Source organism: Aulostomus chinensis, chromosome 16, assembly GCF_037954235.1.
Source record: "Aulostomus chinensis isolate RoL2024-O1b breed Wild chromosome 16, RoL_Achi_v1.0, whole genome shotgun sequence".
NCBI classification, from domain to species: Eukaryota; Metazoa; Chordata; class Actinopteri; order Syngnathiformes; family Aulostomidae; genus Aulostomus; species Aulostomus chinensis.
Genome location: NC_141335.1, coordinates 916,035 through 930,000, shown reverse-complemented (window position 1 = coordinate 930,000; position 13,966 = coordinate 916,035). Strand labels below are relative to the sequence as shown.

The 13,966-nt window shown below is 46.3% G+C and overlaps 1 protein-coding gene across 1 annotated transcript in view; it reads left to right on the top strand.

Moving 5' to 3' along the window:
* The window catches only part of cdh11 (cadherin 11, type 2, OB-cadherin (osteoblast)), an 82,394-nt gene extending 76,824 nt beyond the window's left edge, over nucleotides 1-5,570 (top strand). The window contains exons 15-16 of the mRNA XM_086179596.1: nucleotides 1,558-1,709; nucleotides 2,494-5,570. Of these exons, the coding sequence (XP_086035722.1) occupies nucleotides 1,558-1,709; nucleotides 2,494-2,859 (518 nt within the window). The 3' untranslated portion in view covers nucleotides 2,860-5,570. The remainder of the gene's footprint in view (nucleotides 1-1,557; nucleotides 1,710-2,493) is intronic.
* The last annotated feature ends 8,396 nt before the right edge of the window (nucleotides 5,571-13,966 follow it).

The window sequence follows — 13,966 nt, the reverse complement described above, 5'->3', positions numbered from 1 at the left end:
GTGGACTTTTATTTGGCCCAGAGATGATCCACTGTAGCTGTGTGAGCCTGACACGTAACACAGAACACGTCTGACATATGAGGTGAAAAGTGCGGGACAGAGTCTCCTGAGTGACGTCTTTGAGCGCCTGAACTCTTACTAACTACTGGATGTTGGCAGTCAGAGCAGCATGAGCAACACAACTCACCGTTCAGTTCTATAATTGTGTAAACAGGAAATGTTAGGAAAGAGCAAATGGAGCTTTTGGTATTAGATGCTGATCAGATTCAACATCTGGATTCAATTTTTTTTTCAACAAACTCTTCAGATGATCAACAACAGCCATTTACCACCTCATGCAGGAAAAGGACCTTTGTTATTAGCATGCTCACCTGTGCAGCTAACGTTCTGACCATCATCCTGCTGTCCCTGGGACACAGGGACAGTCGCTGCAGCAGGACTCATGTGGTCACAAGCTTCCACTGCCTGCTCTTGTTTAGGGGGCCTATTTTTGTCCAACGATCCACCATGAAACCCTCCCGTAGTGAAAACATCGGAGCTCCAGAACAATGCCAGAACGTTTGTTGTTCATTGGTTTAAGGTCATGAAATTTAGTAAAAACACACTTTGCGCAACAGGACAACTTTGGATCTTAAAAAACAAAACTTTTGTTAGTGTTCAAAGTCAAAATTTGATGTATCTTTGTGATATGAAATAATTACACATGTATAAAAGAGCATAACTGAGATATTAGCTCGTCAGAGCCAACTGATCGTGGTACTTGTATATCCTGGTAATCCTGTGATACTACATTTAGTCTGGAATTAACAGTAAAAATGTAGAATCTCATGATTTTTCACGCTGGCCTCTGTACTCCACATCACGTAGCACAGGCTGGAGCCACTGTTTGGCTTCTGGTTCTCAAAATGAAGCTCAGGGACCCCAGAGGTCCATGAGGGTCTTCCAGGGGTCCTTAATGTCAGTTTAGTGTTTGTGAAAGAAGAGTGTGAAGAATTTAAACCCAAGAAATCTGAACCATTCGCTAATCAGCCCTTCAAAAAGAAGATGAACTTGTCACAAATGGTTCCTTCATACATTTTGTGCTGTTCAATTTCTATAAATGTTTAATGTCTTGCTGAACTTGCTGGGGTTACTGTCATTGAATAAACAGCCCAAAGAGTTAGCATGCAAGTTAGCGTAGCATTCAATTATTATTATCATAAGGATTCATTGACAGGAATTATTGAAAACAAAAAGTTTGCAATTGATCATGTTATGCATATATAAATATATACACGTACATCTACATACATATATGTACATATACATATATATGTTTATATACATATATACATACATATATGTACATAGTGCCAGTGGTTGAGAACCCTGAGGACGACGAGTCTACTTGAGTCAGCAGGTTATCTGACATGTTCCTCATCCCTACAGTCCCGTTTCCTTCTTCGCTGGTAGAACTGCTGCGTAGTTGTATCCTGCCATGTGAAGGTTGTGGAGTCACAGGGTTTCTCTGCTGACACACTGATGAGATGTTGTGTGATTGTGCTTTTGTGTTTGCAGCCATCGTGGTGCTGTTTGTTGCTCTGCGGCGTCAGAAGAAGGAGCCGCTGATCGTGTTTGAGGAGGAGGACATCAGAGAAAATATCATCACGTACGATGACGAGGGAGGCGGCGAGGAGGACACGGAGGCCTTCGACATCGCTACGCTGCAGGTACAAGCAGGGCCGGTGGCTTCACGGCAAACACCCAAGGTTGTGTTCAAGAAACAACAGGAAAAGGAAGATTCAGTTTGTCAAGAGAAGCTTGTCAGTCTCCAGAACACCAGGTGGCGCCACACCCTCATCTTCACTTTTAACATGTCAAACCAAATGAGTTTACAAGCGACGTCCCTCTTGACTGGCCGACAGATTCAAAGATTATGTGACAGCATCGTATTTGTCCAGAAATCGCTGTGGCGCCTGCCGTACTGAATCCCCCTCTGTCAGTTAGTTGTTCGATCAGTTTTGGGGCCGATTGAAGGGTGGAAATGGTGGAGTAAGTCGACCCCCAGCCGTATCATCCAGGTGTGTTCGTCCGACTGTGATTAGAACAATTTGAATTGAAACAACGCGTCTCCTTGTGTTTTGATGGTTCGGCTTCAGTCAGAAGAACACAGTAGTCCAACTTCTAACATGGCGTAAAGGTCCTGAGTGCAGCCATGTTGTGTTTTCATGCAGACTGCAACGTGGACTCTGAAACCTCTTGGGATCATGATTCCGTTTGGATGTCTTCAGCCCCATAGTTTGCCTGACTAAGGTCATGTGATGTCTATTGGAGTAATATGATCAGGAGGAGTCACCCGCAGCAGCTCTGCAGGAGCTTGATGATGTTTCACCTCATTTATGAACCTCCTTCAGTTCCAAACTCTGATCTTCTTCAACCAACCGAATCACTGGGATCGTTGTCGCTTCCGTCGGTTCTCTGGATTTGAAATGTGCTCTCTTTCTAACCTTTCAGAATCCAGATGGTGCCAACGGTTTCCTGCCACGCAAGGACATCAAACCAGAGCTCCAATATCCGCTCAGGCCTGGGATCGGACGCCCAGCAGCCAACAGCGTCGACGTAGACGATTTCATCAAGACTCGTATCGCAGAGGCGGACAGCGACCCGACCGCTCCGCCCTACGACTCCATCCAGATCTATGGCTACGAAGGCAGGGGGTCACTGGCGGGGTCTTTGAGCTCCCTGGAGTCTGTGACCACGGAGTCTGACTTGGATTATGACTATCTGCAGAGTTGGGGGCCTCGGTTTAAGAAGCTGGCGGATTTGTACGGGACCAAAGACTGCTCCGTTACCGACGCTGACGACGGCGAGGACTCTTAACAGCGGTCTCAATGAGTGGACGCCCCCTGATTACTGATCTGTTGATTCCATGAGGATTTATTTGTCACATGAGGGTCGGAAGCCCTCGACTCACAGTTGCTACCAACCACAACTGATGTGATGCTCACGGCTCTCCCATGACATCATCTCTAAGACGATTTGTTCAAAAATAACGAACGCTTGGACTAACTGCTCCTCCCACATCTTTCCTTTCAGTCTTTCTACTTGAGCATCGTAGGGCTGGAAACTCGTTCTCACACGCGTCCCTTCACACGTCATCTCACATGGGAAAAACTACGTAATATTGGTGGAGTGTTTAGTTTGTTAGAGGCTCAGAGGCGTTAGTGGAGCGCTGCCGTTACCCCAGCGGCTCTCGTAGGACAGGGTTCTCAAAATGAAGCTCAGGGACCCCAGAGGTCCATGAGGGTCTTCCAGGGGTCCTTAATGTCAGTTTAGTGTTTGTGAAAGAAGAGTGTGAAGAATTTAAACCCAAGAAATCTGAACCATTCGCTAATCAGCCCTTCAAAAAGAAGATGAACTTGTCACAAATGGTTCCTTCATACATTTTGTGCTGTTCAATTTCTATAAATGTTTAATGTCTTGCTGAACTTGCTGGGGTTACTGTCATTGAATAAACAGCCCAAAGAGTTAGCATGCAAGTTAGCGTAGCATTCAATTATTATTATCATAAGGATTCATTGACAGGAATTATTGAAAACAAAAAGTTTGCAATTGATCATGTTATGCATATATAAATATATACACGTACATCTACATACATCTAGGTACGTATACATATATATGTTTATATACATATATACATACATATATGTACATATATAAACATATACGTATGTATATATGTGTGTATATATGTATATAAACATATATGTACATATACATATATATGTTTATACACGTATATATAATACATATATGTACGTATATGTCTGTATATGTAACTAAGTGTCTATGTGCGTATATAAACATACATACGTGTATATATACACGTATGTATGTATAGATATGTAAGTGCATATGTACACATATGTATGTATATATGTAAATATGTGTGTATATATGTGTATACATACATATGTGTATATATACATACATACATGTATTTATTTATATACATAATTTAAACACGTCATTGAAAAACCCGTTTGCGTGTTTTTCACGACTGATAAATTATCAAAAAATCAGATTTCTTGAGTCTAAAGACCTGTGATAGAAGCCAAAGTCTCTGGTTATGAAGGTTGTTTGAAAGGTCTTCAAATTGGGTTCCGAGGCTTCTTGAGAGTCAGAACATGAATGTTGAGAACCTTTGATGTCAACGAGAGGAAGAGAGCGACAGAAGGTTAAAAGAACGTGATGGGGCTCCAGCAGCTGCCTGATGGTACGGTGGAGGACCGACAGTGGAACAAAAAGCTTCTCACGTTAGTGGTTTCCATGGCGACGGACTCTGGGTTGTTGATACTGTGAGGACGCTCGCAGCATCTTCACAGTATGGTGGCCTTATAATAAATAAACAACAACTCCAGGGGTGAAGCAGATTAAGGACATGACCACCAGCCCCAGCTGCTTCCTGAGGACCCACGAGGACCTGAGACAACCCAAGTCCTCCTCCTGCTCCCTCAGTGGCCCGACTGGATCCAAAAACTCTGGAGGATTCTCTTCTTCACGGCAGAGAACAGAAAAGCTGCCCCTCTTCTTCCTCGCCATCCTGCCCATTAACAGTCACCCCCCCACCCCCCAACCACCACCACCAACACCCCCAAGTCCACCGATGATGATCACGTCCTCATCTGGAGTCCACCGATGATGACCAATCACGACGAGTCAAACCTGTGAGCTCTAAAAGTCGCCTTAAACTTAATGGACACTCTTGCAACGCAGTGCATTCTCCTTCTTTTCTCCTTCGGTTTTGTTTTCAAGGCAAACTTCTCTCCACGGTCGGGGTGTACAGAGCAGACGTGTGAAGAATCCACTCTTCAAACCGGAGCTGCTGTTTGGTCAGAGGAGAACTCGTGGTATTTCCCGTCGTCGGCCATGTTGGCAGCTGTTGTATCAGCATGCTTGTTGTTTTTAAATGTCGGGAAATTCCACAAGAAGATGGAAACAGCTGGTCCTCTTTCAAGAGTCTTGGTTTCTGGTCACTCTTTTTTTATTATTATATTATTATGATTATTATTATTGTTGTTTTTTTTTAATCATTATCATTATTATGACAGTAAGTGTTCTTTCTTTGGCTGCAGCTACACAGGAAGTTCATGTTTAACTCTTTGCAGTTCACATTTGAGGTGTTCACCATCAGACATTTGTAAGAAGTTTACTGCTAAAAGTTAAATATCGTCAGCGTTTCCGCCTGTGTAAATACAACCAACCGCTTCTTCTCTTTAGTTTCCTTGTCATTATTTGGCGTTTCATCGTTCCTTCTCCCTGGTCAAGAGGAAAACTAGCAATGTGTGTTTGTTGCAGTGAGAGAACGCCTCGTTTTTATTCTCTGTCAAGTTTTATGGTACCAATTTGTACAATTTTAAAAGTTCTTATTTTAGTATACATGCAGAATATTCCAGTATTACAACAAAAACATGTTAAGATTTAAAAAAATGTTTCAGCATCACACTTATATTTTCTGAACATTGTACTGTTGCTTTACTATGTGCTTCAATCTCCGAAGCGAAAAAAAAACAAAACCTTTGAAATAAATGCTCTTTTTATAAAATTATCTTGACCTGTGAGTTTACTTATTTACATAGGAAACGTTGGTCTTTCGTGACCATGGAAACAAGAGGATATTAATTTACAACCTTAACTCACAGAAACGTAAAATGGTCCAAACATCACCGCCTCAGAATCAACAGATGTGGAACTGCAACGACCACTGCAGGAGGAAATCCGCCTCCATGGAGAGGATCGGAACAGGAACGACAGCACTGCCCCTTACTTGGCCCCATTACTTTCAAATCAAAGTAACTTGTAATATCTAGTATATTTTGTGAGTAACTTGCCAGAGACCATCAGAAGGGGGTGTTATGTATCCGTTACCATGGTGACGAAGCTCTGCAAGAGGAAGCTGGAGGTGTCCCGGTGTTGAGACGCGCTTTTAAATCTCCTCCTTAATTATTCCGGTCTTGTTCCAGACAGTCTGGCGTCCACGGCTGGTGGGACAAAGACCAGAGGTCATACAAGGAACAGAGAGAACCCCAGGACGGTGAGAGGAGGAGCTTCCTGTGCTGCGCCAGTGGGGGGGGGGGGGCTTTGTGTGATGAAGATGAGTGAAGGCGGAGGGAGGGGAGACGAAGAAGCAGGGGGGAAGGGGACACACATGATTGTCTCCAAGTTTGAGAGAGAAGGTTTGACGTGATGTCATCAGATGTGGAACTTTAAAGAGCGTTAAAATGAAACAGCCACAAGGCTTCGGGGTGACGTAGGACACACGAGACCAATGCCGTCCAACACAGACACCCAGGGACGCACCAGGCCCCACGCCTGACGTGGGCTGACCCCGCCCTCCTCTGCCTCTCGCCATCACTATTCATATAATTACTGTGGGGGGGGGGGGGGGGGAATCCCGGGCTGCTGAAGTCTGATTACTTTTTAATCATGAAGTGGCACTTGAGTAAACAAGGAAATATTCCCCCCGTCACTCCTGAGAGGACGTGTGTGTGTGTGTGTGTGCGTGCGTGCGTGCGTGCGTGCGCGTGTGTGTGGGTGTGGGTGTGTGTGTGTGCGTGTGTGTGTGTGTGCGTGTGTGTGTGTGTGTGTGTGTGTGTGTGTGTGCGTGCGTGTGTGTGTGTGTGTGTGTGTGTGTGTGTGTGTGTCCTTGGGTGCACCACAAACAGACAGTAAGTTAATTAACCAGTCAGGCATCCAGTCAGTAATGTAGTTTTTCATTCAGTAAGTTGCTTAGACGCGCGGCAAGTGTGTTTCTGTATCAGTTGGATGTCCTCGAACGCACAGCGAAGAGAAACCCAGCGAGCGAGCGCTCACACGGTAAATTAACTCATCAGTCAATCACTGAGTTAATTAGTGAGATGGAAAGTCAGACGTTTATTTGAGGGGTCACACGGTGACATTCTAAACTTCCATATCAAGTTAGACAGAGAAATCAGAACCTTGAATTTAATTTCATTCCGTTTCTCTCTCTTTGAACCTTGTGAGCGAGAGCTCCTGTGGTTGCTATGGTAACTGCTATCATCAAGTTTGCAGACGAAGCTGGGAGTTTCACCACATTTTACCTCCATCACGTCACTTTGAAAAAAACCATAAAGCTCATGTTTCATCTGTCGGTCCAAAATGCAGATGCACCAGCACCAACCCCCCCCCCCCCCCTCCCCCCAAACAATCATGACTATAATCTGAACCACAATGGAGCAGCGCTAGCGTTTATGTTGACCTGGCTCGTGCCCCCGAGTCTGAATGTTCTTCTAAAAGTGATTGTGGGCCTGGCAGTCTCTGGTCAGACTGGTTCCACTACACCACCAGTGTCCTTGAATGGGAGGATGGACTTAACGAAGGGTCGGAGAGTCAAACCAGCAATGGCGCCGCTGCCTGAGACCTTGACGGAGAGAAGTGATGTTGCTACTGAAGCTGTTCAGGAACAGAAGAACTGCTCTGACATCACAACACGACTGCGTCTCTGGCGGTCTCCCTAGTGGATGAGGGACAAGTTTCACACACAATCAATAAAATACGGCTGGCAGATGTGTTCTCTTGGTTCTCCCTCTTTTTCCGTAGGAGAACCAAGAGAACACTGTTCTCCACCTTGGAAAAGTCTTTAGTGACATGAGAGGAAACGATTCTCTGATAATTCATTGGTACAAAACACTGCTAGCAGCACTGCATGCTAACGCCCGAAGAGGTGGAGCAGGATGTGCTGGAGTTTATTTCCTGTTCATAGCAGAGTTCTTCATGCTAGCTGACCAGCATCACTGTGTGTGTGTGTGTGTGTGTGTGTGTGTGTGTGTGTGTGTGTGTGTGTGTGTGTGTGTGTGTTTGTGATGGTTTTAGTTGGGGTCAGGTGATCAGGGTAATTGCAGAGCTGGGGTATACAAACGAATGAATGAGTGAACGTCAATGAGGGTCCTCACCAAGATAGTAACACAGAGAGAGAGGAGGAGAGCGAGAGAGAGGGAGGGGGTGAGTGAAGGTTATGTAAAAGCAATCAGTGGCCTGTTTAATCTTTCAGAATGGAGCTCCCTCATTTCCATAATCATCATCTCTCTTCCAGCAGCAGCTGAGACAGGAAAGCTGACCCCCCCAGCCCCCAACCAGGGTGATGTGCATGAGACCGGTGGGAGACAAACAGGCGTGTAACACCTGGGGCCAGGTTTCACTCCACCTCTGATCTTCCCACTAAGAGTTCTCCTAACAGAAGAACTAGAGTTCTACCCTGACAGAGAACCGGTTCGCCTCTGCATCAGAAGTCTTTGAGGATTAAAGGTTGGCTCAAGATGGAGGACACGCGGTGGAGTAACGATGCATCAGTTGCATTTCGCTTGGCCAGTTTTTTTTGCTAAGTGGGACCTGCCCCTGATTTTCTGTCTCAGAACTTTACTTGACTTAAAAATCAACTTCTCTTCAATGGAACATTTTGTTTTATAATAACAAAATATCACTACAACAATTTGAGCCAGACTGAACGAGGCTACTGGATCCTCTCTACCTTAACAAGTCCAAGTAGATCGAGTGATCACCAGGGACCTCCTGAACGTGAGTCTCTGTGTCTCAGCTGTGTGTGAGTGTCTGAGGCTGACGAACAGCAGGAGGCAGGAGAGGCTGCAGGCTGCTTCTGGGCCCTGAGCTCTGCCTGCTAGCTTTAGCCGCTTGCCTTTGTTAGCCTCCTCCAGCTGGGCCGATGGAGGTTGAAGGGTCTGATCAGCTTTGCTGGTCCTTGTTGCTCCCTCATGCTTTATTTTGGACTGACATGTTTAAGACTACGAGCTTGACCCTGAATACCCACCGGGCTCAGCTGCACCTTCATCAGAGATGCTGTGGAGAGATGCGGCGCTGCCACTGTCAAAAAAGGATCTTAAAATAAAAAAAGTCAGTGATTAGACATAAAACCAGGATTAAAACAATGATCAGTCAAGAAGCCACGAGTCAGCAGCCTTTCATCCCAATCCAGATCCTACAGGGACACCTGCTGGCCTCCACACCAAGCACGCAAACAAACCCGGATGGAACAACTTCCTTGGGCACAACTTGAGGATGAAAGCAGCAAAATAGTGGAAGGAACATTTGGAACCTGAATATTAACGGAAAGGCTGCCGATGAAGCTGGAGGTCTTTCAAAGCTGGGCAGTCGGTCAGTCTGCACCAGGATTCCAGCACAGAGGAAGATGCTTCCGCCACAGGATGTTGGGCTCTGCAGGGGCCTGACAGGCAGCAGGAAGCAGAAGGAGAATATAAATGGAGAATCGGGTGGAGACAGCCCCCCGCCCCCCCCACCCTCTCTCCCATTTAGCATCAAGTGAAGCTGCTCATATTTAATGCATTTTTAATGAACTGATCCTTCATTGCAAATCTGAAGCTAATTTGGTGTGTTATGAATCCTCTTTGCTGGTTAGCCAACGCGCTAAAGCTGATGGTTGATGTGAAGTGTGTGTTAATGGTGCGTGAGTGTGTGTTGCTTAGGTGTGTGTGTGTATTGGTGCTGTGCACTGGCGGTGTGTGTGGCTCACAGATGGGACGGATATGGCGGGTGGGCACAGAGCGGCTGGCTGAGCTGCACGCCGTATCAGCCAATGGCGTCATTACTCACAATTAGACCCTAAACAGATTAAAGAATCGGGTGACAAGCAGGCAGCCGCACAGAAACACACCAATTGTATCATTTCAGCTCGTGGTTTGAGTCTCTGGCGCTCTGCTGTCAGTTCACAGGAAGTTTCTGCTTGTAGGGTTATGATGATTTGAAACTCGGCCTGAATGAGTGACGTCAGCGCAGCAGTCGTCCAGAAGATGAATCCGTTTGATGGAGGCCTCCGGTGTTCTGGTGGATTTCGCCCGGCTGGTTTTAGCTCACGTCAGACAAACCAACACATGAAAAGCTTGTCAGTGGTTTAGGAATCCTGATGAGCAGAAGAGGCACCGCTGTCCTTTTCACCCAGCCACAAACACTTAGGCTGAGACGACTCATCTCCTCTATTCACTGAGCATCCCCTCCAGCTGTCTGGAGGCCGCGCCTCCTATGACCTCATAGCAACCCATCCAACTATCAGACCTGCTCAACCTGCTCACCTCGCCACCGCTCCGTCTCTCTCACACCTGTCACATAGGATCCGGCAGCCTGGAACCAGCGTTTGCGTGTGGCAGGAGCACATCCCTGCTGTGGTTAGAGGAGGCGCGTCACAGCCGTCATCACTCTCTCCTCATACAGGTAACACGTAACATGACGCCATGCAGTCCCTGTCAGCGCAGCGTGTTGCCCCCTGCAGGGGGAGGATGTCTCCAGAGGCTGGGAAGGTGCAGGTTAAACTCAGGTGCGTAATTGAAGCTTCAGGCAGACGGTAAATTAACAGGCTGCTAATTGATTTATCAGGAAGAACCAAAATAAGCTGTGAATGAGGCGAGCTGTCAAGGGACTCTCCTATCTGTGCCAGCGCTCTCACCCTGGAGCAGGTCCTGGTTGGTTCTCTGGATCAGTTCAGGTGCTCCCACTCTCCAGTCAACAGGTGACAGACACATTCAGCTTCCCTTCAGTTCGCGATGAGAGACAGTCTCACAAGTAGCAAACCAAATACTCAGAGGAACTGAAGAGGAACGCCAACAGGTGACAGCGGGGTGCTGAGACTCACCCTCTCTGCACTTGAGTCTCTTCAGAAAAACACAGATCAAATCAAATAAAACAACATATTTTTGCGGAGTGGAAGAGAGCGATGAAAGATGGAGGACATGTATGGATTTGAGGTGGCTCGGATGCGGCGCACCAATCCCACGCCAGGGCTCGTGCCTCCAGTGCTGCTTTTAAATGTGGCTCAAGTTATTTGTTGACCTCCCTCACAGTCACGCAGCGAAGCGCCAGTCTTGCACTTCCTTCACCAGAAGCCCTCCACTCTGTCCTGTCACCACGTCGTTAGTGCCCCGGTGTGAATGACCAGCCCTCCCCTGGGCCTCATTTGCGTTCCGGCCTCAGCTCGTTGGTTTTATCGTTTTGGTTTAGTTCATCTGGGTTGCCAGTAGGAGTGCAGCTCTGTGGCTGATAAACCAATGAGGAAAAAGGAGGAGGAAAGTCTTATTTTCCCATCTCCTCCTCCAGTGAGTTCATCCATTTTAATTTCTCACTTTCGTTTCTATATCATCTCCTCCGTCCATCCCTCCGCCCTCCTTACCTCTCCCCTCTTCCCATCTTCTTCCCTGCCCACCGTCTTCAACACTTTCCTCCTCCTCTTCTCCTGACAGAGCTATGAATAACAATTAGAGGATATACAAGTCACACAGAAACCGTTTAAAAGTTTCAAATCGCTTCTCTATAAAGTACCAGCCTGTTTCAGTTGGGGGGGCCTGACGGCTAAAACCAGGTCCGTTGCCGAGGAAACAGACTGGAAATGATTATTTTTCTAGTGGCCGCTGTCTGCGTCCTCAGTAAAGAGGAGATTATTTATCAGCCGTTCCCGTCTGATGCCCCCAGAGCTCCAGTGATCATGTGAGCGGCGACTGAAGAGCAACACAAAGAAACTCGTCCGATTGTTGTCGTCACGCCGCAGCGGCTTTAATAACAAGCAGCTAACAAAGAAACGTGGTTGAATCGCTGCTTATTAAACACGCCGCCATGACAACAAGGAGCCTGTGAAGCTGAGGGGTTGGCAGCTTGATTTTATTTTGGGAGAAGATCTGGGTCTGAGCAGAATCTGACACAATGATGATATTTATAGAGAAACAAATAGAAATTCCAGAACATCTTTCTTAAATATATGGCAAACTGGGACGTCTAGTGGGAACCGGTTGGTCCTGAGCTGCCCCGCAGACGGAGGGAGGCAGAAACCTGACACAAAGAGCGTCGGAGAGGAAGAGGCCTGCAGTGAGGAGCAGCACATCCTTCTCACTCTCCTGTTGTAAAACTGAACTTTTCCTGTATATTTTTGATCCAGAAATGTACATTTTACTGAGTTACATCTGCAACATCGACCACCATGCAAATAGTCTAGTGACTCAGTGTGTGTGTGTGTGTGTGTGTGTGTGTGTGTGGGGGGGGGTGACACAGTGCCATGTGTCACACGTGTGCTTCAGTTCTAGTACAAATACTACACTCCTGATCAGGTTACAAAAAAATTAGTGGCATGATGAAGTGTTGACAAGTCGCGTCTCTGCCTGCAGACACTGAACACACCTTCAACAGATGTGGGAGACCTTTATCAGCTGGTTAGGGGTCAAAGGTCAATCTCAACTTCTCATCTTCTCTTCATGCAATGAGCAAACTCCTCTGATGTCATGGAAAACCATCCACCAAAGAACCAGTGAGGCTGCAGTGGGAGCAGGTGTGTGAGGGAGTCTGACCCCCCTGGTCAGGATGCGGCTCTGACACACGCTCGCCCCGACCGGAGACCTCCGCTCAGCACTGGTGTTTTCTTTGGAACGGGGGAGTCGTCCCAGTGAGGCCAGACATCATTGAAGCAGGCGCTTGCTGCGCGTTCAAGGACGCGTGACTGAATGCCAGAGCACCAGATCCGTCTCGCCGCCCTGCTCCTGCCTCACGAGCTTCCTGCAGATGTTTACTGAGCTGCCAACACTTGACCCGCCTGCTTCATCGCCGCTGCTCTTCTGATTTTCACCGTCAGATTTGTCCCCATTTTTTGTTAAATAACTGCCACAGAGTGACGGGCACGATGGCATCAGATGAGTGAGGCGAACGCTGGCCTTCACCTCAGGCTTCCCTCCTGCTGTTAGTGGGGGGGTCTTTCGTGCAGCGTGTCATGGAGGCTCTAAAACCTTAAAGCAGCAGTTCTTCATGAGAGGCTCACAGAAGCAGCAGGAAACGCTGGGCAGCACTCAGAGCCCCCCCCCCCCCCCCCATTGCCTCGACTTCTGAGCCCCCCTCCACCAACCCATTTCCACCAGCGTCACCTCTGTCGCCTGCACTGCCTCTCACTGGCTAATTGAAATTGGCACATTTAATTTGGCCCTGGAGCCGGCGTCACCCCGGTGATGGATGGGGCTGGAGGAGTGTAATTGAACTTTGGTGAAAGAAGGAAGGAAGCGAAGGAAGAGACATCAATTAGCATAACCTGACTGGCCACTTCATTTATCAGCCGTGACGGAATAGAAGAGAGGAATAGAAGAATAGAAGAGAAGAGAAGAATAGAGGAATAGAAGAATAGAAGAGAGGAATAGAAGAATAGAAGAGAGGAATAGAAGAATAGAAGAGAAGAGAAGAATAGAGGAATAGAAGAATAGAAGAGAGGAATAGAAGAATAGAAGAGAGGAATAGAAGAATAGAAGAGAGGAATAGGAGAGAAGAATAGAGGAATAGAAGAGAGGAATAGAAGAGAAGAATAGAGGAATAGAAGAGAGGAATAGAAGAATAGAAGAGAGGAATAGGAGAGAAGAATAGAGGAATAGAAGAGAGGAATAGAAGAGAAGAATAGAAGACAAGAATAGAGGAATAGAAGAATAGAAGAGAGGAATAGAAGAGAAGAATAGAGGAATAGAAGAGAAGAATAGAGGAATAGAAGAATAGAAGAGAGGAATAGAAGAGAAGAATAGAGGAATAGGAAAGAAGAACAGAGGAATAGAAGAGAAGAATAGAAGAGAAGAATAGAAGACAAGAATAGAGGAATAGAAGAGAAGAAGAGAAGAGAAGAATAGAAGAGAAGAATAGAAGACAAGAACAGAGGAATAGAAGAGAAGAACAGAGGAATAGAAGAGAGGAATAGAAGAGAAGAATGGAGGAATAGTAGAGAAGAATATAAGAGAAGAAGAGAATAGAGGAATAGAAGACAAGAATAGAAGAGAGGAATAGAAGAGAAGAATGGAGGAATAGAAGAGAAGAATAGAAGAGAAGAAGAGAATAGAGGAATAGAAGAATAGAAGAGAGGAATAGAAGAATAGAAGAGAAGAATAGAGGAATAGAAGAGAGGAATAGAAGACAAGAATAGAGGAATAGA